Here is a 27,720-nt window from a genome sequence, read left to right on the forward strand (position 1 = left end):
ATGACCAGAGCATAATGGACAGGGACATGTGAAATTTTGACAGTGGGCTACTAGACCATGCCTTCTTTTAGGGAAGAAAGTAACTCCAGAAGCAAGATTGCAACAGTGGTCTGTATTCTGCCTCAAGGGAATCTAGCTCCACTGATTAGCAAAGAGTAATCACATCAATGGATTTCTGAAACAGGAGGAATGCTGGGCACAGCTACATTGGTGCATGGCATTCGGGGGGGCTAACCCTCATGATTCTGAGTTGAGCTAATATTCTGTAGTGTAATAGTGGAAGGTGTCCCTACCCATGGCAGCAGGGTTGGAACAAGATGATCTCCAAGGTCCCTTCCAACTCAAACATTTCTATGATTCTATGGTAATATTCAACAGGGACAGTACCAATATTTTTTAATTGTGGTCAGGCTTGAAGAGCAGTGAGCGTTTAATACACCCTTGGTTGGACCTGTGAGAGCAGCACACAGTCTATTATCAGGATCTCTCCCTATTTCTTGTCCTTATGGTATTCCTTACAAGACAATCTCCTCCCCAGTCACTGGAAGCTGTTGGAAGAAACATCACCTTTGACATCTCAGCATGACTGACTTCCCAGTTAGCCCTGCTGGGATAAAAGAACTTCTCTTGTTTGAAACCAGCCATCAGAGTGTTCCTCATCTCCACCTGGACCCTAAGCTTGAGTACCACAAAATAGCAGAACCAGGCATCCAATTTCTCTCAAAAGCATATTCTGATGCAAGCACAGGAGTGCACCCACCTAGAAATCTGCATCTTTGCAGAGCTCACACCACAGCACCAGTTTTCATGCCAGATAGCCTGTATAGTAATCAAAACCTTCCTTGATTTGCACCTGTTTTTAAAATTGTACTTTGTTTCAAAACTGTAGACACCCACAGTCAAGGCTGTAGGTAACCAAAGAAAAGGGATTGCAGGAGACATCTTTGATAGATGCTTCTCTCTGCTCCTTCTCCCAAGAGAATACAGTTGTCATGGACCTCATGATCCTGAGGTTCAGAAAACCTCACTATTGAATCTCTGTTTTGATTCACGGTGTTCTGCACAAGATATGCTCACATGCACACAAAATGCACCCTGGTCCTGGCTCCCTCTTCCCTTCTCCCTCTTCCTCAAACTGCTGAGTAGAAGAGCAACCTAACTTGTTTTCCATTCTTTTTTGAGAAAGAAACACTGTCATTTATCTTTTAAATATTTGAGAGATTTTGTGGAACTAAATTTAACAAGGTCATGTAAAAGCCTTCTTGAACAGGTAGATCAAAAGTTAAGAAGAAAAAAAAAACAACTTGGATTTTGGTCTGTTGCAGTTTGTGACCCTCCCTTTATTTATGCTACAGAGGGAAAAGGCTCATGCGAATTAGGAGTGTACAGATGGTGAAGTAGTGCCTTGGAGAAGTAATTAAACTTTGCCAGAGTACTAATTTCTATTTCTGGAAGGAAAGACTATAGGTTTTTCTGCCCCTGCCATCCTGCAGGGAGCCTGCATCACTCACTGATGCTTTTTGCAACAGCTCCTGGGCTCTTTCCCACTTAACTCTTCTTTCCATCTTAATTTACCACAGGCGCTGCGGGAGCTGCCCTTTACAGCTCGCCCGTCCCGAAGGAGTTAACGGGGTTTATTACATAATCTGTTTAACATGCGGGGTGAATAGGAAACGCACGCCCCTCTCTCTTCTCCTGCATTCCGTGATTTCCCTCAGCCCGGTGCCAGCCCGGTGTGCCAGCCCGGTGCCCGGCGGTGTGCCCGCATGTCCGCCCGCAGCCGAGCCCCGCTCCGCTCATGCCCCGCCGGCATCGCACGCCCGCGGGTCTCCGTCTGTCTGTCCGTCCGTCTGTGCGTGCACATGAGAAGAGAGGAGCGAGGGGAGGCGAGACCGTCCCGTTCGTAGGCAGCGCCGGCAGCCGGTGCGAAGTGTGAACGAGAACGCTGCCATCTCTCGGGCTGCTGCAAGCGGACAGACCGCCTCACATCATGCCGTCTTTTGATGAGGTTTTGAAGGAGGCCGGGGAATTTGGAAGATTTCAAAAGAGGGTCTTTTTCCTCCTTAGCCAGACAGGCATAACTTTTTCTTCCCTGTTCGCCAGCGTAGTTTTCCTTGGGCGAGCACCGGGCAACTTCTGGTGCAGGATCCCTGGGGCAGCCGAATTGAGTGAACGATGTGGCTGGACACTGGAAGAGGAGCGAAACTTCACGGTACTGCCCCTGCTCCTGCGGAACGAGTCGGTCACTGGGCAGTGCGAGAGGCTGGATGTCACCTGGGACGCCTCTGCCAGCTGCCGCAGCCCGCTCGGCCGCCACGGCAATGGCAGCGCGGGCAGCGCGCCTCTCGCCCCCTGCCACGGTCACTGGGGCTACGAACAGCCCCGCGCGTCCATTGTCAGCGAGGTAAGGAAAACACCCACCCTCTGACCACCGGTGTGTACTTACAAAAGGGGATTGCCAATGCAAGGGTTGTTGCTTTGCTGGCTACTTTTCCTTTGCAGATTTATTTAATTTTGAGTCACAAGCAAATCCAGACAGTGAGTATGATCGAGTGCCAGCACCAAACTTTTAGGGAAAGGTGAGCTGGTATGAAAGGCAGCTGTTCAAAGCCAAGTGCCCACACAAAGCTGAATGCCTTGCAGAGATACTGCTCTGTCTGTAGAGGAGTGTGAGATTAAAACAGAGTTAAGTCCTTGCAGCTGAGGCTTCAGGTGCTCAGTCTCAGGCCAGCAGGTTTGGTGGTGTAAATTCCAAGTGTACTCTATGACCAGGATCAATGCAAATTATCTCTTCTCTGTATTTCCAGTATTGAACACGTAAGTTTGCAGGTAATAAAAAGCAACAGGTGGCAGACTGCCTATCTGGGATCTGTCAGGAGTCAGCAGAAGTGATTGTGCTTACTAAAGAAGAAAAACCAAAAAAACAAACACACGTTTTTGTTGAGAGCTAACATTCAGCTTTTCCTGAGTATCGGTGTCAGAGACCAGCAGGCTATTATCACTGGCAAATGCATTGATTTTTTAATGAGGCTGCAAAAGGTCAGTGAAAATGCTTTCCTAGGAGATCCTTTCTGTAACCTGTAATTGTGCCATGGGTGTGCTGTGGTCTGGCTTCAAAACACAGTCTGCACACTAGGAGTGTGTATTTTAGGGTCATTCTGACAGCAATTGTCACTCGTGCAGTGATGAAAAATCCAAAGTGTGCTTAGAGGGATTGGCTCAGAAATAATCACGGTGCCCTGCAAAATGTGTCAGCACAGTTGAGGGCTCTGGTTCCTCCCTGTCTGGTGAGTCTCCTGCTGTGCTTTTTTATTTGGTGCTTGCACTGGAGCTGTGTGCTCCAAAACAGGGAGCAGGGCACAGCAGGCAAAGCCCTGAGCAAACACTGACAGGAGAAGCTTATCCCCTCCTTCCAATTCAGCATCCCTCTCCCATCCAGCGGGGGCTGCTGTATCCTCTGTCAGCCTCGGGCTGTCCCGAGCAGCAGCGCTGTTCCCTGAGCCCCGTGTGCAACCTGAGCAGCTTTAGGCGGGGTCTGTGCCCAGGAGAAGAGAAATCAGAGCACCCGACTGGCCCTGAGCAAAGGGTCAGATCTGGCTTTCGTGCATGATCTGTGACATCAAGGCTGCTCAGAGGGCCGCAGATGGCATGCAGGGAGCTGGTGTCAAACTTTGGTCCCTAATAATGATGTGTCTCTGCCCACATTGGCAGTGGAAGGCAGGGCTGGGTGGGCAGGGAGAGCACACAAATGGTGCCTGGGAGCTGCAGACTGGCTCTGGAACAATCCATACCACATGGATGTGGTGGGAAGTTTATACTGCTGCCTCCAAGGTACCTCTTCTGGGCGACTGCAAGGAGTTAGACCTTAAAAATAAAAATACAGAGATTCTTTTTCTGTTGTTATCCCTTTTTTCCCCCCTTCAGCCTTGCTATAGGTGAAGGCATGTGGGCTGTGTCCATAAGATCATGCTCAGAGTTTGTTTATGGCAGCACTTTGTGTATCTAACAGAGCCACTGTGATTTTCCAGCAGCAATGGGTACAGCTATGGGAAAAGGAAACAGTATTTGTCTTGCAGCAATAAATGGGAGTGAAAGGTTCAATGTTCTCAGGCAAATACCTCATCCATCTTCACTTTCTTGCTCTTCTCTGCTGAGGAGACCTTTCAGGACCAGGGAAGGGAGGAGGGATGAAGGGATGATTGGACAAGCACCTGTGCTCCCAAAGGTGCATATTGGGAAAACCCTGGAGTAACAGTCTGCAAGGTTGGGACTGTCTCTCCTGTCTGCCAGGGCAGCAGGTCCCACCATTGGTGTCACTGTGACTCCTAGAGACACTCTTGCTGGCTAGGTCCACCTCAGATGGAGTCTGCTGGGCTGTGACCTGTGCAACTTGGAACCTCTTCCCAGTTTTGCAACATTTTCTGGATAAATCATATCCCACGAGGCTCAATTTCTTAATCTAAAAAGGAGGCTTGTGGCATGCATGTCCTGACTCACTTGCTCTGAGATCAGCTCCTAAAAGGGGCTTGATATCTTATTAATGAGTTATATACCCAGCATAGACAATTTATGTCCCAGATTTAATTTAGTCTCTTTTCTCCCAGCTGAGTCTCTAAGAAAGCATTATTCAATTTAGGCTCTGTTTAATTAGCTCACCAAAGACTTCTTTTCCTACCCATCTACTTGTAAATGCTTCATTTTGCCCATGATTGCAGAAATGTTTCTTTCAGCTAAAGATTCCTGGCATGTCTTGTTGAATCAGCTGTGGAAGTGACCAGGGAGACAAAGTCAAAATAAGGAGTTACAAAACAGTCTCAGGATGCCTGCTCAGGGAGAAAGAGAGAGAAGGGGGGAAAAGTCAGTGCACTGAAGGAGTTCTTCCAGGCTTATGGCAAGCACAGCTCCAGTGTGGATTTGCAGTGTGACAGGGGATTCAGAGGACAAAAGCAGGCATATAAAGCCTTCTCTTTGGACAGATGTCATATCACACAGGAGGTGAGGCAGCCAAAGCACAAGCTATTGCAGTAAGTTCTGAGCACCCTTCAGAAGCAAAATCATGTGGCTGATTTGTGAGGAGCTGTGAAACAAAGGCTCTGTGGTACCTGACTTCACTGCTCATGCTGCCCACTGGCCATTCTATCTTAGATAGTTGTCTTATGCAAAGGTGTTCACAGTAGCATCAGCAGAAAGAGGCAAAGGGAAACAGGGGAGTGTGGATTGATACAAAGCACACGCTTCTTTGTAAGTACTGCTTGGGGTGCCTGCTGCATCACCTGCTGCTGCAGGACTCCCAGGTATCAGTGTTGGGGGTACAGTGAGGTTCTGGGAGAATGTATCTTGTCATCTCATTGCAGAGGTTCCATACTGTTGCCCCCTTATCACAAAAGTTTCATACCTCCTTGGTGTTTCTCATGGGCAGCTCCTCTGAGCACTGCCTCTTTCTTCTTCCCAAAGCAGCCAACTGACTCCAGTTCCCCTCTCAACCAGCCACCCCACTCTTTTTTAGCACTCTTCTTCTCATTGGTTACAGCTGTGGCCTGTTCAAGTCAGGCCTGCTCCTAATCTTTGCTAATTGGCCCAGCTGCAACTCCATAGGGGTAAGATTACTTTCTATACTATCTTTATTTCCTTATATTCTATCTCTCTACAAATGTACAGAACTTTCCTCCTTCAGCATTTGAGAAGAGCAAATCGTATTAAGAAATCATCACAGGAGCAACACATGGCAAAGCCAGTTACCTTGCTGTAATGATGGGCAATGCAGTTTTGCTAAAGATTCCCTCTTAAGATCTTTTGGTGTCCAATGGGCATATATATATGAGAATAAGTCCCAGCCCCTGCAGTGACATGGCCAAGGGTCTCTGTGCTCCATTGCCTTAGGTCAGGCTTTTCTGTGAGGGCAATCCAGATTTGAGAAAGTTGTCACTGGTGCTGCACACACAAACCTGCACTGTGTTTGGGTTAAGCAAACAAGACCTGGCTTGACATAAAGGTTCCAAGATATCATTTTGAGACACAGCTGTGTCGAGGTGGTGGTGCTGTGCAGAGGACGTTGGCCCAGTGCAATCAGCTCTGGTTGAATTGAGTGTGCCTTGCATATCTCCCTGTGAAGCTGTGTCAGCAGCAGGATGGGAATGCAATGGCTATTGAGATTTTTCTTGGAGAGGGAAGCTGACAGGGTAAATAATCTAGGTAAATCAATTCCTGACTCATGCCAGCTGGTGCCATCTGAAATGATGCTGGTCCCAGAAGGTGGCTGGCACTGCTCAGGAGGGAGGGCTGGTGACAGCAGCAGCTGCTCAGAGGGAGGAGGGAAGGGAAGCGCTGGGTTTCTGTGCAGCAGATGGAGATGGAGAAACAACTGATGTGCTAGGAGGGTGCAGTGGACTGGGGATCACAACCTCATGCTCTGGCCCATGGGTTTGGAGGGGAGCCCAGGTCACCCCCTGACCTCTGTAGCACTTGAAACAGGAAGTGTTCTGCCTTCCAAGTCCTGCTGGGTGAGCCTTGTGAAGGACCTGTGTATCCAGGACATACAGAAGTCAATAAACCAAACTTCTCCAGGAAACTGTGCTGAAGATGGGGTCACTGATCCTTAAGACTTCTGGGCTTTGGCACTTAGCACTATTATCCCTGAGAGACAAATCAAGCGCTTTGTGACAGGGTGGCTGGAAATAGCGTGCAAAGGAAGAACCATTTTCTTCAGACCATTTTGTCATTTGTGACTCCTCAAGGCATGGGCATGAGCTACAATTATGGCTGCAGTGAAATGGCCTGAGGGGGTGCAGGAAAGGAAGAGGGGGATCTGTGTGGTCAGCAGCAGCTACAGCACAGATGGGCATAATTTAGGCAGCCTTTGTTGGCAGGAGTTGAGCAGAAGGGACAGATTTCAATATGTCCTGTCTGCAGCAAAGCTTCACACTGTAGATGATGCCACTCTGAGCCCTAACAATGCTTTGTTGCTGAAGTGTGAGGTCTGAGGTGGACAGATGGTCATCTGAGCATAGCCTATTACACCTGCTGGGAATCAATCTTCTTACTTCTCTGCTTGCCAGCCATCTCAGAAAATACCAGTCAACATTTGCAGAGAAACCTGGAAGGAAAAAAAAATATTGTTTGTCTCATGATTTTTAGTCCCTCAGAGAAGGAGATAACATGTCAGTCAAACTCAGGGTGGAAGAAGCACAGCTGATCCTTATGCTATCCTCCTCCAAGGGAATCAACAACTCAATTTACCCTCAAATTGTTGATCTAGTGTGACTGTTGTTATTGGCATGGCAGTATATCCTGTCTTATTTTCACTGTCATGGTGGGATTAATATTAATTAGGGGAGGGGAAAAGGGAGAGGTCACACAGAGAGCAGAGGAAGCAGCAACTGCTGAATTTCCAATGAAACTCTAAGATTTCTCTGTATGAGAGGGGCTGGAGCAGTTGCTTGCAGGGGTCATGCCAGTGGGGCTGTGTTTCTTCCAGTGCCATCAAACCCTGGTACTAGTTGAGAGTTCCATTTTTTTTCTTATTATTTTGAGGACAGTTGCTGCTTTTCCGCCATTAGGAGATGAAGACTTTCTCTACCTCCTTCTTGCTTTACCCCTGAAGAGACAGAGAAAAAGGAGAAGTACAGAAAAGGCCTTCTGTGCTAGGACACTCAACAGGTGATCCCAGTGGCAGGGACACAAAGTTCATGGGTTTTGGTCATGCACAGGGGAGGAGGGAGACTTCCAAAGCTTTCAAAACTCACCTGTCCCTCAGGGCCTGAGCCCCAGGGCCCTGGCATCAGGGTAGTGGCTGACTCCCCTTGTCCTGGTAAATGCTCAGCTTGAAACAAGACAGGGAGAAGAACAGTTGCTTGATCCCTGAGCATTCTGCCAGAAGCTTTAACAAAAAGCAAAAAAGAAGATAATTTCTCCCTTTCCACTGCATGCACTTACAGAAGGGTTTGATGCAGTAAGGATGTAGGAAAGACAGCAGTTTGAAAGGCCGGTGGACAAGAGGAGAGGAGAAGAACTGTCCAGCAACAACTCAGGAACATGTAGCAACAGTCAGATCTCCCCAGGTTTCCTTAAACTATGAATATCTCACTGAACCATTTGTCACTGGCAGTGAAAGGGCAAACCAAACTCTTTTTGGTCACTTGTGTGAATGCCATTTAAAACGTGTGTCTGGGCTCTGCACATGCTGCTGCAATTGGGCTGGGGAATCACTCTAATATTCTTTTTTGACCATAGAGTTTAATCCATTTTTTCGTAATTTAATTGTAACAGGCAGTAAAGCTCTTCAAAACTCCTCCCCAAGAATGCTACATTTTGAGGAGCTATTAATAGCTTGTTGTGATTTAAAACAATATATTTCTACAGGGATATGTCTGCTGAAGTGAATAAAGGTCACTCAAGTACCAGGAATCACAAGTTTGTAGTTAGTCTGCAGGTCAAACTGAAATGGAAAATGTTGGCCTTGTTCCAAAGCCATGAAGAAAGGAGAAGTTGCCACAGTTCCATATTTCCCAGTCATTAGTCACGTACAAGGTCATCCAGGTGCCACTCCCTCTTACCGTGATTGCACCACTGAGGGAGCAGTGCAAAACCTCTTCCTTCTCCCAGAGAGATCTCACTTAGGTGGTTTGCTGCTCCTTTATAGATCAGTGAAGCACCCAGCACTGTTCCTTCCCGTCACAGCACTGCTCCTGTAAATCTGAGCATCTCGTTGGTGCCCAAGCCTCAGCACGTGTGCAGACATTCATGACAGGGCTGTATTTCTAACCAGCAGTGGCTGGCTGCATGAACTGCAAGGCTGGCAGGGAGGACAGAACTGTTTTTTCCATCTGTTAAGGACACTGTAGAGGAATGTCTGGAAGGAGCTGGTTCCTGCTGTCTGCCTGTCCTGGCAGCACCTCCTTTCTGCTTTCAATGGCAGCTCATTGTCACAGACATATTTTATAAAAAATCCTTTTGTTAGGATTTTTTTCTTCTGAGAAGCTGAGAAGCCTCAGAGGAAAAGAAAAACAATAATTATCTGCTGCTGTGTCATGCAACAAGTGCATCTTTGATTGGTCTCATGTGGTTGTTTTTAATTAATAGTCAATCACAGTCCAGCTGTCTCAGATTCTCTGGTCAGTCACAAGATTTCCTTTTCCTTTTTCCTTTTTCCTTTTTCCTTTTCCTTTTTCCTTTTCCTTTTCCTTTTCCTTTTCCTTTTCCTTTTCCTTTTCCTTTTCCTTTTCCTTTTCCTTTTCCTTTTCCTTTCCTCCCCTTTCCTCCCCTTTCCTCCTTATGAAATCCTTTCTTCTATTCTTTTAGTATAGTTTTAATATATAATTTTCTTTTACTATTACATATATAATAAAATAATAAATCAACCTTCTGAAACATGGAGTCAAGATTCTCGTCTCTTCTCTCATCCTGGGACCCCTGTGAACACCACCACAGCTCATCATCAAGGTTAAGAGAGAAGCAGCGAGGAAGTGGATTGTTTCCCAATTTGGGCAGATTTTTAGTCAGCTCCCTAAATGGAAAGGGTGTGTTCAGGTGCACAGTGGCTTGTGTCCTAGAGTGGATAGAAATCCTGTGGGTGGTGCCAGGACTGAATGCAGAGGTGAGCTGCAGGGCTGTGCTGGGTGCCTGCACCAGTGCACTGAGGGGCTTGGCTGAGAGCACAGCAAAGCCAGGAGGAGGACATGCCCTTAGCTGGAGCTGGCAGGCTGAGCTAGGTCACTTGCTGGGTGATTACAGTGAGGAGCCAGCTCGCTGGTTTCTGACAGGGTCTGTTGGGGTGTAGCCAGCGCTGTACGGAACAACAAATAGGCTTAAGATCAGGGGAAGAAAACCCTTAGGCTTTACATCACATTTTCATACCCTTCTCTCTCCTCCCTCTGGCACAGCAATAAATGCTTTAGCATTTTCACAAGTGTAAAATCAGCCTGTGCATGGACAGGTGTATGAATGTTCAGAAGGAGAGAGGAGGCACCACACCACTGCCTTTTGAGGAGGCTGCTAGCAAGGAACATGGGAGGTGTTTGGGAGAGGTGTCATTAGGACTAACTGGAGGCAGTCTGAAAACGTGGGCAAACTGTTGCAGATTATTTTTGTCCAAGGGATGCATATAGGGATAACTTTCATGCACAACCAAGCCAGGTCACAGCTGAAGCACTGAAGTGGGTCTGACAGGCAGCCTGGATAAAGAAAAGGTCTCTGTGGGGTGTTCAATTCTCTTTTAAAGGTTACATTCCCCTCTAAAGGTTATGTTTGCAAATGAAAAACAAGACATTAGCAGCGTGATGACTTCAATGCTAGGTGCTACGTCAAGCAAACAGAAGTGCTTATCTATATCAGAATTTATTTAAATACTTAGAAAGTGACGAAGTGCAGGCCTAACTTGGGAGAACAGTGTACTGTCGCTAATCTTCACAAAGAGCCCTTAGCTCCTTAGAAGTTTCTGTATGGTACTATATGCCAAAATATATACAATATTTGACTACATTGTTAGTGTAGAGGTAGTTTCAGCTGCTGCATAAATAGTAGGAAATTGTTGAACAGATGAAAGAATCCTCTCTGTTAAAGATACTTTCCTCTTCCTTTCTGGCATGCATTTGTTCTCCTGCCTTCTTTCATGATAGTTTATTCCTTGCTTGTTTACAGTAGATAGAGATAAAATAATTTTTAAAAACCAGGGTTTTTTCAGTTTTTGAAAAGGGGTCAAGGAGAGTTCCAACATCTGTCATCAGCAGAGGCAATTGCATTTTAAAAAATCTTTTTTAATGGCCATTCTCATAAATCCCCACTGTTTTCCAAAGATACCTCTTTTGATACCTTTTGCTAGCATTGTCATAGCTTCAAAGAGCAGGAGGTTAAGCAGCATTTGAAATCTGAAAGTGCTGCTCCATGTTCAGTCTAATTTAGGAAAGCATTGCAATTGCCCTTGAGTATGAAGCTGAGAGCAGGTTTTATTCTTCTCAGAGGTTTCTGCAGCTCTGCTCAAGATTTACGCAAGTGGAAGCCAGGTGCTCATAGCTGGACTTGGCTGACAGGTGGCCAGCCAGGCTCCCTGGAGTAATGGGGTTGACATCCAAACCATGACTCTGTTTAAAGTCAGTGGAAGTGGGATATCCGTCAGGTTGGAGACCTGTGAGGTGCCCCTTGTATGTCCTGTGTGATCTGAGACCCCTGAGATCTCAGGCCCAGATAATACTCTGGGCATTACAGCATGCAAATGGCTGGGATGGAGCTTGGGCACATGACACAACATTTTAGAGTCTGGAGAACTGGGAATGGCCAAAGAGGCTGCTGTCTCTCCAGCCCACCCTGTGACCACTCTGCTCAAGCAGAGTGCTTGAGCCTTGGTGTTGTCATGTGCTGGTGAGCACAAATGTGGCACACTGTGTGTGCTTCAGCAACCAGCACCTTGTTGACAATTTAAATATTTCTTATAGCTCACATCTCAAAGCAATAGGGTCTCTCTAGGTAAATGCTGGCAGCTGCTGTTGTCTCTGGATTCCTTTGGTCCTGAGGCCTCATTGTCGCAAAGATTACACCAGGTACGGATTGAGATCTCCCAAATCCCAAATGGTCTGCAGTGGTTAAATTTCATTATTCTCCAGAAACAACCAGAGTAATTTCCAATGCCATGCTGCCTATAGAATTATTTCCATCTTAGTTTAATTCTAGTTTCAGTTCACAGTCCCTTCCTTCCTCTCAACCACTTTTCCCTTCCCTTTGCCTTCTCTCATCCCCATCCCTGCTAGTAGTGCTAGGGAGTTGTGGATTCTGCAGTATAAGGGGTAGAAAAGTCTGGGAAAGCTTCAGCAAGAAAATACGTATTCAGTGTGTCTGCAATTGACCTGAGACCTGTTTTCAGTTTCCTTGGAGAATACATATTTTTGCTTTTATCTAGAAGACACTAAGAAGAATAACTAAACTAAGAGATTTCTATAAGATGCTGTTTTCACTGGCAATAACTGTGGACCCTTATTCTGCACCAAACAAAGTCAGGACTTTGCCTTGGCACCAGATTTAACAGTGGTGTTTGCAGAAGAGCGATTTGCTTTCCAAATCTGGACAATTGATGTATGAAAGGCAGCATCCTCTTGGCAAGGAGGAGCTCTCCCTGCTTATGACCACTTTAAGAGTGCTTGCTATGGACCCACTGGTGCTTGTTTTGAGCAAGCAAATTTGAGCTTCCCCTTCCCCTTCCTTTTGCCCTACCCTGTGGACCTATGCAGTTCTGTAATGTTTTGCCCTGAGGGTGACAAATGACCCACCTGGGTGTTTATGCCTCTCCCTTGTTCCCACAGTATGATCTTGTGTGTGGCAATGCCTGGATGCTGGATCTCTCACAGGCCATCCTCAATCTGGGGTTCCTGGCTGGAGCATTCATCCTGGGCTATGCTGCTGACAGGTACAGTATGAACTCTGCTGTCCTTTGGTTTGTTGGGAGGTAAAATCACACTCAGTATCACCTGCAACAGGCATGTGTCAACATTTTGCAAGTTTAACTCTCTTGGGATAAATATCCCCAAACTGAGTTAACAAAACCCAGCCAATGTAATCTTTGCTTTGTTTTGGGCTGGAAACTTTATGCAGTTGTACTTACTGGTCCTGTTTGGAGCTTAAAGTGCCACAAAATGAGCTTTTCTTGTGGTTTCCAAAGTTTTCTGTGAACATCTGGACCCAGAAAGGGTAGAAAGACACAGAAACAAAGAGGAAGCATTCAGAGGAGCTTTCTGACTGATGTTTACTGAAGGATGTTTAATTGGCACCATTGATGATTTCCACTTTCTTTTCCTTTTTCAACAGATATGGCAGAATCCTCATCTACCTGCTCTCCTGCCTTGGGGTTGGGATATGTGGTATCATAGTGGCATTTTCACCAAATTTTACTGTATTTTTGATCTTCCGGTTTCTCCAAGGCATGTTTGGCAAGGGAACCTGGATGACATGCTACGTGATTGGTGAGAGCTGTTACCCTCTTTCTTTCTTGGTTAGGCAAAGTGAGGGATTTTTGGAGGCCAAAGATTCTGGCTGCATCCACTTGTCATTGTATTTTTTCTTGGGAACAAAGCACTGGCCCTGGAGTCAGCAGACAAAGAGTAACCCAAATCCATCCTGGTTAATGCATTTGTCCTCCAATGATTAAGAGGTGACGGAATGGATTATTCATATATAAAGTTCTTGTTATTACATAGAAGATCACCAGGATGATAAAAAATCTACAGAGCAAGCCCCAAACAAACCGGATACAGAAACAGGGACATGGTTTATTTTGGCAGAGTCTGAATGTCTCACACAGATGCTCAGAGGAGTTAGCTGCTTCTCCTCACTGGGAGGACAGCTTGGCTGGCTGCTTTCATTCTTTAGCTTAGTGTCAAGGCTGGACACCAGGGTCCATATTAGGATTATTATTTTCCTGAAATGGGAAGAGAAAGGGAAGCTTTGTTATAAATAGCATCAAAGCAGCAGGGATACAGAATCTTAGGTGGATTATAATTTATCAGTCTATAGTCTATAGCAATGAAGCTCCTTGCACAGCAAGCTTCCTTTTGACAAGGAAAGGATATTGTTGTGGTGTCTTGAATGCCTGCCAGGTTCAGTAAGGCAGTCATAAAGCACGAAAAAGCCAGACATTGAGGAAGGCATCCTGCAAGAGACAGGATGTCAGATTTACTTAAAAATAAAACCAGCCATTTGGTGATCTACTGTTAAACCCAAAACAAAGCGATAACATCATTATATAGGGCAAAAGCTTGTAGCATTGCTGCTGTCTGTGAGGCCTGTGACAAGTGTTTAAAATTCCTGGTGGAAGTTAGATGAATGGGAGCGGAATTGCAACCAGACATAAACACTTACAGTGAGACCTGGGGGCACTGTGGTGATCTATGTGCAAACATACCAGTCTAGCCCTTTCAGTACCTAAAGCCCCAAAGAACCTTGTTTTTCTGAGCTAAGTTACATTGCTGAGCAGCTCCCGTCCAAGATCTAGGGAAAGGACCAGAAGCTGCTTTTCCTCTTACTTCCATGCACATGGCTAAATTTTAAACTGAGATCTTATCTTGAAACTTTGGCAAGTGCTCTAACCAGCAATATGTTTTATGACAGACCCAGGGCTTCCTTAAAATGGCCAAGCTTTAACAGAAAGGAATGTTTTTCAATGCTCAGATGAGGCTGCCTGACTTTAGGGAAAGATTCAGACGTCCTGAGAACCTCAGGAACACTGTATTACTGCAGGCCTAAGCAAGGTGCCGAACTCTTGGATAGAGTGATTCCTTCCAAATCCCTTCAGGGATCAGCTCTTATCTCCTGGGATCACCCAGAGTATTTGACAACCTAACATTTTTTAAGAAACATACATATACAGATCATAGGTTTGTTTGCACCAGGAGGGAGGTTGCTATCAATACATTCCCAAAGCTCTTGATCTGTGCTTCTGGTTGCCCCAATAACCTCCCTTTGCTTTTCCATACAATTCAGCTCTTTTGGGGGCAGTGCTAATCAGCTATTCTTAGGCAACAGAGTTGCCCCTGAGCTATGCAGAGGTGATGGATAGTCAACAAAAATGGTCATGCTGTCATATCTCTCTGCATTGCCAGCCAAAACAAACCACTGTTACTTGTACATTTTTGTCTCCTTCAGCAAAATAAATAAATAAATAAATTTAAAATAAAATTTTTATAATAAATATTTTTTCTTTATGTTGCAAGCCAAGGTAAAACCCTCTCCTTTTAGTCTGAAGGTGTTGTAGTGAATATAGTTTTGGAAAAAACAGGAGCACTCCTTCATGCATTGCTCACCTCAATTGTGGATGTCATGGCCATGGGATATTGCCTGAAATATGAGCATAGATTTCAGAGCTATAAGACTCATTCAGAGCTATTAGACACATTCACAAAATAAAAAATCTACCAAATGATTTTTAAAAACCCCAAACAACAAAAACTAAAATTTTCCAAATGAATTAACAAACCAGACTGGATCATACCTTACCCTCAGAGCAACCATGATATGGTTAAACTCTCTTCCCCACAGATACCTTGTCCATATTACCTGCTGTGAGCAGCCTCTGCCTGAAGGATTCCCTTGTCTGGGGCATGTGCCAAAACTGCACCAGGAAGAGTGCTAAGGATTTCCCACCAAGCGCATGATCATGATGCAATCTCAACCCCCTGTTGTGGCCCTATGTGATCCAGTAGCAAACACAAAGTCAGAAACCCCTCTGACTGGAGAAGGGGGGGTGAGCTGATGAGGAGATGTCACTCATGTTTGCCCTGGCCAGCCTCAGTGACGTGCCTACATTGCTGAAGACAAAATGCTGGGCGAGACACAACTGTGGCCTGATACAGCATAGCCTTCCTTATAGTTCAGCTCTAATAATTTATTTTCAACCTGGGTTTGTTTCTGTGTTATTCATTGTGGCTTTGTCTCTGCTCAGTGACGGAGATCGTTGGTTCCGATCAGCGGATGGTTGGAATCGTGATTCAGATATTCTTTACCCTCGGAATTATAATTCTCCCTGGAATTGCATACTTGATTCCCACCTGGCAGGGGATCCAGCTGGCCATTTCACTGCCCAACTTCCTCTTCCTGCTCTACTATTGGTAATGTTGCAGTCATTGCTCTTGTCATTATTGCTATTGCTATTTGAGCATTTTGGGAGTCCTGCTGTGGCTCCAAGTCTCCAGAGTAGAAGATGTAGGTTAGGAAGAAGATATTTGCACATTGTTGACTTTTTAATCTGTAATTCCTTTTTAGTGAATCACAGACATACATTACTCTAGTTTTTCTGCCCATAGTTTGCCTCTCTGATCAGCCACAACTGGCCCTTCAAATAACCCTGCTCTGTTTATAAGTTAACTTGATCGAAGTTGGTTTTTCCCATCAGCCATGAGACCCCACTTCTGCCTTCCATTATATACTTAGTTAAAGTCTGACCTTGCCCTCAGGTCCCCTGAGCTGGGCAGTACAGCTGATGAGAAAGCAGAGCTCTAAGATGTGGTAAACACCTGTGTCAGTGCAGCAGTCCTGTGGGATGGATCCCAAGAGACTAACCCATGGGGCCTCCTCCTGAACACTGTTTCCTTAAACACTGCCTGCTGTGAACCTTAAAATAGTGAATCATCTTAACCCTAGGCTAGCAGAAACTGAAGCACCCATCAGCGGTATTGCTTTGTGTTCAGTTTATAAAAGAAGTAAATGTGTGTGTCTCTTACAGTGATACAGCCAGGAGCTTCCTGATCTGCCTCCATGTGTTACTCTACGTGTTTAGTGTTGGCTTTCATTGTTGCCGTTCTACAGGAACCTTCTTTGTTTGTTGGTTATACTTTTGACAACCATTGTGCAGATACAATATTAAAATTTCTGATTTTTCAGCTTTGCAGAGTATTGATGTAGTCTCTTTTCTTCTTTCTTGCCCACTAGGATCAAATATTTTACAGAAAGCTGACTGGAAAAGCAGTCCTCAAAAGAGTTTTTGGGTCCCAAAGACTGACAAATCTGTGTTTTGTGTTAACACAGGGTAAAAGATAAAAGTCTTTGGTTTACTTACGATGTTACAAGGTAAAAGCCTTATTTACAAGTTTTGTGTTCTTACAGGGTGGTTCCTGAATCTCCACGTTGGCTCCTGACACGCAAAAAGGGAGAGAAGGCATTGGAAATCATGCGCAGCATTGCAAAACACAATGGGAAATTTCTCTCACCCCATTACTCAGAGGTACAGTCATGTGTTTGAGCTAGAGGCTTTTCCAAAGCTTTCTTAAGCTTTGGAAGGTTCAGTGGTGCTAAAATGCATTCTCTCTAAGGGATGGACAACACTCTTGAAGAGTCACTCCAGAACAGTTTGTTGTCAGTCACACAACTACTTTGTTAATTGCAAGATGGGAAAAGTGAACTGGCTGGAAATATACAGGCTGAAAAACATAAGCTTGCAAAACAAGGAATCAGGTCTTTTGTAACACTCCTACTTTAAAAATTTGTGGGAAATATCAGAAACTAACCTGAGGGACCATGGTGTTTCATAGCATTTTATGTGATGGAGCGAGTGGAGATAGCATGATCCACTTTCCTGGCTCCTTTTCTAGAAGTTCTTTTTACAACTCTAAGGGAAAAGGAAATTAGATTTCAAGTATAAATTTGCTTCCATCCCAACAGGGAGAAAATATGTTGCAAAGTTCACAGCTGAGGCAGCTCTGTGTGAGTTCACTATTCACAAAGTAGAATGATAAGTGTTAGAGTCACAGTCCTTTGGCCAGCAGTCATGACAGAACTTGAAAGGATTGATGCATTTAATGCAAATAATGCTGTTATGACATTGCAGCATTTGGCTTGTCCTGTGTTGGTAGCAAGTGTCTGGCTCGCAGACCAGGATTACTGCAGCACTGGACTTAGGGTTCAGTGAGAACAGATGTGGTTAACTGGAGTGATTAAGGTCCCTTTCAACCCAAAACATTCTGTGATTCCTGTGCTGGATGCACACTGCAGGTGGGGTCTCACCAGAGCACAGGGACAGAATCCCTTCCCTCACCCTGCTAGCCACGCTGCTTTGGATGCAGCCCAGGATACAATTGACTCTCTGGGATCCAAGTGCACATTGCTGGGTCATGTCCAGCCTCTCACCCACCAGAACCCCCCAAGTCCTTCTGGGCAGGGCTGCTCCTGGTCTGTTCATTCCCAGCCTGTGCTGATACCAGGGGTTGCCTGGACCCAGGTGCAGCACCTTGTTAAACCCCTTGTTAAACCACATGAGATTATGAAAGGACATAGAGCTCTTGGAGTAAGTCCAGAGGAGGGTTGTGAAATGATCAGAGGGCTGGAGCACCTCTCATGTGAGGAAAGGCTGAGAGAGATGGGGTTGTTCAGCCCAGAGAAGTGAAGTTTCCAGGGAGACCCTAGAGCTGCCTTCCAGTACCTAAGGGAGAGTTACAAGAGAGCTGGAAAGGGACTTCTGTCAAGGACATGAAGGAACAGAACAAGGGGGAATGGATTCACACAGAAGAGGGCAGTTTTAGATTAGATATTAAGAAGAAAATCTGCACTGTGAGAGTGATGAGGCACTGGAACAGATTTCCCAGAGAAGCTGTAAATGCCCCATCCTGGACAGTGTTCAAGGCCAGGCTGGACAAGGCTTTGAGCCCCTAATAGACAGTGTCCCTGCTCATGGCAGGGGAGCTGGAACTAGATGAACTTTAGTGCCCCTTCCAACCCAAACCTTGCTATGATTCTATGAATCTATAGTCTTTTGCTGGGGCATATACACCAGTGTGATTCCCACATCCAGGTCAGAATTATGCAGTGCCAAGGTGCCCCAAGTCATGTAGCAGGAATTTTGTGCTTCTGCAGCTTCCTCTCCACATTCAGCCCCACATTCCTACACCAAATTCCTCTCTAAACATCAGCATTTTCAAAGCATCATGTCAGAAAGATGTGTCTTTCCTTGTTTTTTCTTTAGAGTTGTATTTTATTTTTTTTTTCAAAAGTATCCATGCTCATGACCTTAAGCTACTCACAGCTGTAACAGGTTAACCTCCAGACATCCAGATTTGTACTGGATCTGTTCCTAGGACCTTTTTAATATAGAATCTCTGTCATCCTTTTGCTGTGCCCAGGGAAAAGAGAGCATCTCCAGGAAGTGCATGGGTAATGGATCAAGGGTATTTCTCACATTAACTGATATCAGACTTCTCTTTCATGAAGCAGCTCCAGAATTTCAGGCTAAGTGCTGCAGGTGTGGAGGCTCAGGAAGAAGTGAGAGGCATTATTCCTCAATGCGCTTGGGCTCAGATTTTCCAGTATGTCTGCATCAATTTCATCAGCCAAGTCTCTTACACGGCTCTGGATGTTGCAGCTTTGGGTTTTTGTTGGCATGCAGAAACCACAGATGACCTTTATATGAAAAAAGATAAATATTTGTTGCTTTTGCTTTGTGAGTTATGACACTGGTGTAGGTCAATGCCAAGCAGAACTTATTAAATTAATTCTAAATTATAAACTCTTTTTTTCCAGTTGCTCATATTTATCCTATCATGGACACTTTTTTCAAACTAATTTTCTAATTCTTGGTCTCCATCCAAAACCAGAATGAACTGCAACCTCTGAGTAGAGCTACTTCTTATGAGAATTGGGGATCAAAACCTGTCCCTTTATCTACAGATTTTTTCCTACCCTATAGAATATATCTAGACATGTATATTTCTTGCTTACATTAAATTGCATATGTAAATATTATATACATCCATGTATGTATAAGCCTGCATGGCCCATGAAGAATTAAGCATGTGTAGAACTATGTACACAAAAATAATTGTGGGAAAACCGATATGTAATTTTGCTGGAACATGAAAATGTGAGGGAAGTTATAAAGGGCTCATCCAGGGTTTTCAAATCTTTGGAAACATGGGCCCTGTCACTGAATTCCTGACTGCACTGGTGTGAATAGCAAAGCTCTCCTTGACTTCAAAGAACAAAAAGAGGATTTTTTCCTCCTGCAAAGTGTTGACTCTCCATAGTGCTTTTTTTCTTCATCTATAAAAAAGTGCTCAGTCATGCTGGGAGTTATTTTGACTTTATTAAGACATAAAAATACTAGTGGCAGTTGTGCTGAATTTATCTTTAGTCCTCTGGAAATCTAAAACCATATTTGCACAAAGTCACAACTGATGGCTGGCAGCCTGTTCTTATAAACAACAGACATGGCAGCTTTATAACCATGTTATGGAGAGTCCAAGAGCAGTGCAGAAACCCAGCAACCTCAGCCTGCCTCACTAAGGACTCTGGCATGCAGCACAAGTGGCAGTGCTTTGAAGAAAACTTTTGGCTCTGGTTACAGAAGAAAAGTGAGAGGGAGTAGAAAGGAAGTTCAAACAACTGTGGGGTTTCTCTGTCTAACTTACAAAGCTTTGTGTCAGTCAGTTAGGAAAAAGTCATGTGTAAACACATCCAGCCAAATCTCGCTGAAAAGCAGCTGTGCTACCTTATGATATAATAAAACAAATAAAGGGTGAAAGCTTTGGGCTCAGCCCTGGCTGAGCTGATGAGACCCTCAGGCAATGCCTTTGGCTTTACCTGTCTTCTCATCATGGATCTTCATATAACCTGGAGCTTCTCTGTCTTTTCACTCCTGTGTCCCCTCTGGCCTGGGCTCCTGCACCTCTGCGAGCAGCAGGTGCTGTGGTAATAGAGAGGGGTTTGCTCCTCTCTTTGCTGCTCCTCTCAGGCCTCCTCTCAGGAGGGGTCAATAATGGAGAGTTAAAACAGCAAAGCTGCCTAAAATCCTTCTAGAAATGGCATAGCAGGTTTAACCCCATGTTCCCCACAGCTGCTTTGAGAGCTGATAGCAATCCGAGCTGTGGCTTCCAGTTCTTGGGCAGTATCATGTTTGGTCCCTGACTGAAACTGCCTCTGCCTTATCTTCCTTGTGTCTTCCTCACTTGCCAAATGACCATATGAACAAAGGGTTTTCACCTGGCTCGGTTAAAAACTGCTGGCCAGGGTTAAAAACAGCCTAGATCAATGTAATGAATCCCTTTTTGGCCCTGCTAGTATTCTGGCTCTGTACTATCTACAGCAATGAACTTCAATGGGTAAACACAGGACCGTGTGAAATCCTGCTCTTTTCTGTTAGTGTTAAACCTTCTAACCAGTAGTTTCATTGAGTGTCTCATTGTGGTTGTACTGGAGGCAGCTGAGAGCAGATTTACTATTCTTTCTAGGCAGTATGAGAGCCATTAACTCATACTTAGCAGGTTATTTTTTTTCAGGGTAAAAGCCATGTTCAGCACAGTGTGTGTGTATTTTAGGACCCTCTGAATTTGACAGGTTGAATATTTGTTAGCACCCAAGCGAGATCATAGATGTCACAGATCTGCTCTTTCTCTCAGTCCTCCTTTCTTCCTGCTGCCCATCTTGCTGCCAGTGATGTTCCCAAGCCCATTGCCTACTGCTCAGCCCCTCTCTCCCTGCTTCCTTCAGCCCACTGCTTCGCCCTGTCTCCTCCTCCCTGCCACCCCTGGCAGAAGGCAATTCTGTGCCCAGTGGCCCTGATGTGACAATGATTGCTTGTTACCTTCCAAGTAAATCCAGGTCAACAAGGAGGAAATAATTTTTCCGTTCTCAAGTTAAGACTGGGGATTTTAGAAATTGATTTTTGAACAATCTCATTAAGGAAAGCTAACAGCCATATCTAGTTATTAGCTGTTCCAACACCTGTGCACTGCTCTGGAGTGCTATGAGCAGCAAACTGGCTTGCCAGCACCTTTGCTCACTGGACTGGAATATTGCTGACCACTGTATTTACACAGAAACTGTGTCCCAGTATGTTGCTCTCGTGCTGAGATTGAGGCAGGAACAGGCGAGAGGCAGGATCGTAGCAAAGGCAAAGAAGGCTTTATTCAAAAGAACTGCGCTGTCACAGACATGTTTTATGAAAAATCCTTTCCTTAGGATTTTTCTCCTGAGAAGCTGAGAGGCCTCAGGAACAAAATGTAAACAATGGTTATCTGCTGCTGTGGAATGCAACAGGGGGATCCGTGATTGGTCTCATGTGCTTGTTTCTGATTAATGGCCAATCACAGTCAGCTGGCTCGGACTCCTTGTCTGAGACACAAGCCTTTGTTACCATTCCTTCCTTTTCTATTCTTAGCTAGCCTTCTGATGAAATCCTTTCTTCTATTCTTTTAGTATAGTTTTAATACAATATATATCATAAAATAATAAATCAAGCCTTCTGAACCATGGAGTCAGATCCTTGTCTCTTCCGTCATCCTAAGACCCCTGCGAACACCGTCACACTGCGTGGTTTTTATACAGTGGTACAATAGGTTCTATTCTATTGGCTAACTAACAGAAACATCTTTCTCACACACTGTCCTTGAGAGGAACAGAAAAATAAAGTAGAAAAACACCACCTGCAAATTGTTTATGCTCAACAAGTTACCACATCTTTCCAACTCCCTAAAATTTCTCACAAGCCGCTGTGAGAAACTCTTGCCGTTTCTCTCTCTCTGTCCCATGGCATCCACACCAGCGCCTGCCTGACTGCTCACAGCTGACTGCTGCCCACTTGTCTCCTCAGATCACTATCAGCAATGAGGAGGTCAGCAACCCCTCCTTTCTGGACCTGGTGAGGACTCCCCAGATGAGGAGGAACACGCTTATCCTGATGTACGCCTGGTGAGTGCCCGTGTCACCCAGGTTGTTACCTGGCTGAGGGGTCTTGAGGAAGGATTCCCTTGTGCCTTTTAGCGTCTCTCCAGTTGCTTGCAACCATTTGTTTGCCTCTCAACTCTTTTTTCCCTGTGCTGTTTAGGTTCACAAGTGCCCTTATCTACCAGGGGCTTGTCATGCGCCTGGGGATTATCGGAGGAAACCTCTACCTGGACTTCTTCATCTCAGGAGCTGTGGAGCTGCCCTCAGCTTTCCTCATCTTAGTGACAATGGATCGCATCGGCCGGCGCCTGCCCTTTGCCATGGGCAACATTGTGGCGAGCGTGGCGTGTCTCATCACTGCCTTCCTGCCAGAAGGTAATTCATTCCCTGCCCTGGGACAGGCTCTTCAGGCCAATGGCACCCCTGAGCAAGGACAGTGAGCCCATAGAGCTGCAGGTAAAAAAAAAGCATCTGGTGATAGAGGCAGCACCCAGTCATGGAACAGCACACCCTATCTGCATGTAGCACAGCACCTTGTTTCCCTGGCACATGGAAGAGCCAGCTCTTTGATGGGTTATGAACAACAGCTGGGAGTAGCCTTAGAGAAAACGTATATAAAGGCCCTGCACTCTCTGTAACGGCAAATGCAAGGGAAGAATATACAAACATAAGGGGAAAATACATTCCCTGACCTGGAACACAGTGATGTAAGAAATCAGTGATTTTGGTGAGTCATCTTGGTAAGTCTTTTCCTTTACGAACAAAACAATGCAAACCACGACACAATGTAGGCGGTGTGGTTGGCATCACAGAGCTTGTTGCCTCGCCCTCACTCTCCCAGGGGTTTGGACAATGCTAAGAGGCTGGGAGAAAGATATGGCTTTTGATTAAGCCATTCTTATCTGGTTTCAAGGACAGAGAAAAGGTCTGATATTGCAGAAAGGCTTTCCAGCACTTCTCTCCTTTCTTTAAAGTGTTTTCCCTACCATGGTTTTTTGGAGTTTGGTTTTTTTTTTGTTCTTGTTGTTTTGCGGGGGGGATGTGGTTTTTTTGTTTTTTGGGTTTTTTTTGGTGGGTTTGTTTGTTTGTTTGTTTGTTTGTTTGGTGTTTTTTGTAGTTTTTTTTTTTATCCCTAGGGAGGCATTTGAAGGTGCTTTGAATTGTATATAATGATAGAATTATGCTTTGCCTTACTGTACCTGGGGACCAGCAGCTCAACGGACATCAAAAAGGCTTATTCCTCTCCAGAACTGTTCCTATTAAAGTGAGGGACACCCCTAAGAGGTTTTAGTTTCTCTTTTAGCCATCCTAAGAGGTTTTAGTTTCTCAAGGTATATCATGGGTCTGCCAACAGCCTTCTGTCAGTAGGAGAGGACAGCCTTGGGATTAAGATACTTGCAGTTGGACACTTGAAGTCCAAGTCCTGCTTTAAAGAAGTCTGTTTATACAGATGAAAAAAGCAGCAGCTCTCAGGTCTGAGCCCCTTCATACTGTGTTGCTCACACAGTTCGAGTCCCCTGACAGAGGGAGGATCCACATGGACATCATCATCACCTTGGGAGTCTGATGGACTGAAGGGATGCCATGGAGATGATGTGGATTTGTTTTGTTCTTTCCAACCTTTGTTTTTCTTATATATTTTTGAAAACAGAACTCTTCAGGGTAAAAGCAGTGTCTTGCAACATGGGATGAAGTTTCATGGTGGTTTGTTTCATTGTTTTGGAAGGGAATAAAAACCCAAGTGTCTCATTTTTGGTTCAGAGAAAACTGAAATGTTTTCTTGTTCTTCCACTGAAGGTTTGAGAAAACACAATCAGTGCCAGAGTCCTCTCCAGTGGCAGAGCTCCCCTTTGTGCCAAGTTCAGGCTTGTTGTTTCACTTGCCTCCCTGTCTGCCTAGTCATGGTTAGACCAAGCAGGAGACTGCCCTCTCCCAAGAGCGTGACAGAAGTGCTTGTCACATTCCCTGTCATGCACTTCCAGAGAGCACCAGATCTCAGAGGGGGGTTGCTCACAGTGAGAGGGGCAGCTTTGCCCTGCTGTGTGTGGGCGGCCACTGCATCCCTGCTGATGTCCAAGGGCTCCTGCTGATGTATTCAGGGCAGTGGCTGCTCACCAGAGCTTGAGTGGAGCTGGGAGAGCTGGGCAGAGCCCACGGGGCAGTGCCAGGTACAGCCTGTGCCAGGTATGATGGTGGCGGGGGGGGGAAGGATGACCAGGATTAGCATAATTAGGAGTGGCTAGAAAAATCACAAAGGGTAGGTGGACTGCTCTAGGGAGAATGATTTTACTGCAGCCTTCCTGGAAGTTTCTAAGAGATGTGTAGATGTGGCACTTAGGGACATGGTTTAGTGGTGGAGTAGCAGGGTTGTGTTAACAGTTGGACTCCATGGTCCTAAATGTATTTTCCAACCTAAGTGACCCTATGATTCTATGCAGCTTTAGAGGTACTTTCCTTGGGGTCAGAAGGCTTTGGGACGTGATTCAACAGTGTTTCTTACAGCATAACATCTCTCTATAGAAAAATATTCCTTCCTGGAGCACAATTTGGATGTGGTCATGGAAGCTTATGATGGTTATTCTCCTGCCCATGCTGTTATGTCCCACCAGCATCTTGAATCAATCAACTCTAGTGATTTCTAATTCTCCAAAGCAGCCTCACATGATGTTTGAAAGCAATAAATGCCATTATAGATTGATACCTACAGCAGTGGCCTTTCAGTCTGACTTGCAGTGCTCCTGTGGTATAATTTCTGCTGAAAGGCCTGGGGCTCTCAGAAATGCTCTGCTGGTGTGACAGAGCACACTTCATGCAGAAGTGTTTCTTTTTGTATGAACAGATATCCCATGGCTCAAAACAACACTTGCCACGCTGGGAAGACTGAGCATCACAATAGCTTTTGAAGTTGTCTATCTAGTGAACAGTGAATTGTACCCTACAACACTGAGGTATGTCACAAGCTCCCAGGAATCTTTCAACTTTTCCCTGTGCTTTTCACCATTTCCTATTTCACTGTCCTTTGGTTAAACTTGGTTTTCTCCAGAGTTTCCCACTCTGAATAGCCACTGCTTAACGTGGAAGGCATACACTGAAGAGATAATTTTGGAGCTAGGTCTACATTCTACTCCTTAAACTGCTGGCTATTCTGTTTGGTAGCGCCTCTCTAATATCTGGTACTTTTTGTCTTTTGCAGAAACTTTGGTGTTTCCCTGTGTTCAAGTCTGTGTGATCTGGGTGGGATCATAGCCCCATTCCTGCTTTTCCGATTAGCAGCCATTTGGTTGGAGCTACCTCTAGTTATTTTCAGTAAGATTTAATTTACAATATGCTTTTGGTTTAAATATCCTTCTCCGAACAGAACTTTTCTTTTGGGTAAAAGCAGTACGTGGCCTTATCTCCCCTGCAGAGCAGTGCTTCTCCACCTTTGTGCTTAGAGCAAGAGGCTGAATGGCAAATGGGTGAAAGGTGATTTCTCTGCACAGTGTGGAAGAACTCAGGTTTGCTTAGGTAACTCTACTGAAGGAGCAGAAAAGAAACTATGTGAAGTGCTTTAAGACTGAGAAAAATTTCAGCTAGGTTCTGTAATTTCATGGGAGTCTGTGGCTAAACCAGGCTTCTAGAGGGGAAATTTGCATTGGTGAAAACTTTAGCTGAAAACAAAATGGGAAAGACAAAAGACGTTTTAAAAGATTACCATTATTTCAAGAAAAGACATAGATAGAAGTACAGTGTTCACATTATCTAATTATTAAATTCTGCTGCTTCTGAGGGACACATGAATTCCCTCTGTCTTAAGTAAACAGCTACAAAATCAGAGAGGATCAGAGTGAACTCAGGGAACATTTGATTTTTTGCTCCAGCCCTTCTATTTTTGACTTAATACATTGTATGAATTATATCTATGCAGGAAATGATTCCAAAATATCCATTCCTAATTCAGATTGTATCTGAATGCTGTTCCCCAAGGAGGAGTTTTTATTCTGAACCACATAATTTACTTTGGCCGTGGATAAAGAAGAGAGTATTCAGGAAAATCTCGGAGGTTTCAGGAAACACAGATGCATCTACATGACAGAGCCCTTTGAGAAAAGGCAGATTTGTTCTACATGAGAAATCCCACCCTGGTTCCTGCGCTGTTTTTATCCATTTGCCCATCTGCACTTACCTCAGGGTTTTGACTTCTAAGATCTCCCTTTGCAGAGATCAGGCTTCAAATGAGCTCCTAGCCCTCAAGTGATTTTGTAATAGGCTAAATTAGTGTAACATAGAGGTGTTTGCTTAGAATAGGTTAATCAGAAATAACTGATGCACGTAAAACATCTCACTTCAAACTCAATCTGAATGAACTTTTCTCAGTGGATAAATGCTGAAAATAAAAAAATAATGATGTTCTTATTGCTTTTGTATTTCTTCAATGCCCATTGTAGGTATTCTTGCAGCTGTCTGTGGCCTCCTAGTATTGCTTTTACCAGAGACAAAGGGAATCTCATTACCAGAGACAGTGGAGGATGTGGAGCAGCTTCCAAGGTATGAGATGTGTTTTCTTACTTATAGTTGGGTGAGGTTTCCAGGGGATGTTCTCCTCCAACTTTACCAACTGTCATAAAGTATTGATGTTTTCCAGTGTCAAAGTAAATTCCCTGGCTGGGTGGATGCTATGAGCAGGTGGTATTTTTCTCAATAGAAACCTGAACTTTGCGATATCACTAAGGAAGGCTATTAAAAATGTATGGTGATCAAATTGTATTTTTCTCATAGAGACACGAAGTTGTCCTATGCATCTCTGGAAGCCAAAAAGCAACAACAGGGCACAAGAGAGGTGCTGCAAAGCATAGTCTGCAACTCTCTGCTCAACAAAACCAACCATTACCTCAAAGCACCCTGTGAAGAAGGGTCCCTTATCATGGATGCAATCCCACAATTTGTGAAGTCATTTAGAAGTCACATATGAGATGGATTTATAGCTGAAGAGCTTTAGGCACAGCTTTCCCACTCCTGGCACACAGCAAGCCAGACTGCCCTACAGATATGTGGGGAATATTTGCACCTTGGCTAAATAATTTCAGGTCCTAGTGCTATAAATGAGTTTCAAGGAGAGGCTTTGAATATTAAATTAACAACTTTTGCCTGATTCAATATACAAACAAAAGAAAGAGGAAATTTTCTATGGAAAAAAATAATGTTTCAGTACTGCAGCTTGGACTATAACTTAAACTACATATTTGCCTGGTTTTTCACATTTATACCCCTCTCCCCTTCTGTTTCAACAGTCATTTTGGAAAATGTGGCAAGAAACAGAAACACCGGGACACCAACTCTTATATTTGACTTTTGAAGGACAGCACTGAGCTAAGAACTTTTTTCCCATACTGGGAATTTGTTCTCCGTCTGCCACCACTTCAAAATTTGCTGCAGAATAAGGATTAAACTTCATGTTTTCCTTCTAAGCACAAGGACATTTAATACAAGTAGTGTATTTTTCTATGAATATGGAATAAATACTTTTTTTTTCTGAGTATGCCGTTTGCAAGAAGGGGCTGTGGTTCTTCACAGAGAACAGAACAGCTTTAAAAATATGGAATGTCCAGCTCAGTG

The 27,720-nt window shown here is 44.7% G+C and overlaps 1 protein-coding gene across 1 annotated transcript; it reads left to right on the forward strand.

The window, feature by feature from the left end:
- Positions 1–1,754: 1,754 nt before the first annotated feature.
- Positions 1,755–27,523, forward strand: SLC22A3 (solute carrier family 22 member 3). The gene is made up of 11 exons (XM_030945615.1): positions 1,755–2,404; positions 12,288–12,391; positions 12,790–12,944; positions 15,419–15,584; positions 16,579–16,696; positions 22,052–22,149; positions 22,286–22,500; positions 24,965–25,073; positions 25,319–25,431; positions 26,553–26,652; positions 27,396–27,523. Exons 1-11 carry the CDS (start codon positions 1,991–1,993, stop codon positions 27,451–27,453), a joined length of 1,650 nt encoding a protein of 549 aa, XP_030801475.1. The 5' UTR covers positions 1,755–1,990; the 3' UTR covers positions 27,454–27,523.
- The last annotated feature ends 197 nt before the right edge of the window (positions 27,524–27,720 follow it).

The sequence above is a fragment of the Camarhynchus parvulus genome, chromosome 3, assembly GCF_901933205.1.
Source record: "Camarhynchus parvulus chromosome 3, STF_HiC, whole genome shotgun sequence".
Classification (NCBI taxonomy): domain Eukaryota; kingdom Metazoa; phylum Chordata; class Aves; order Passeriformes; family Thraupidae; genus Camarhynchus; species Camarhynchus parvulus.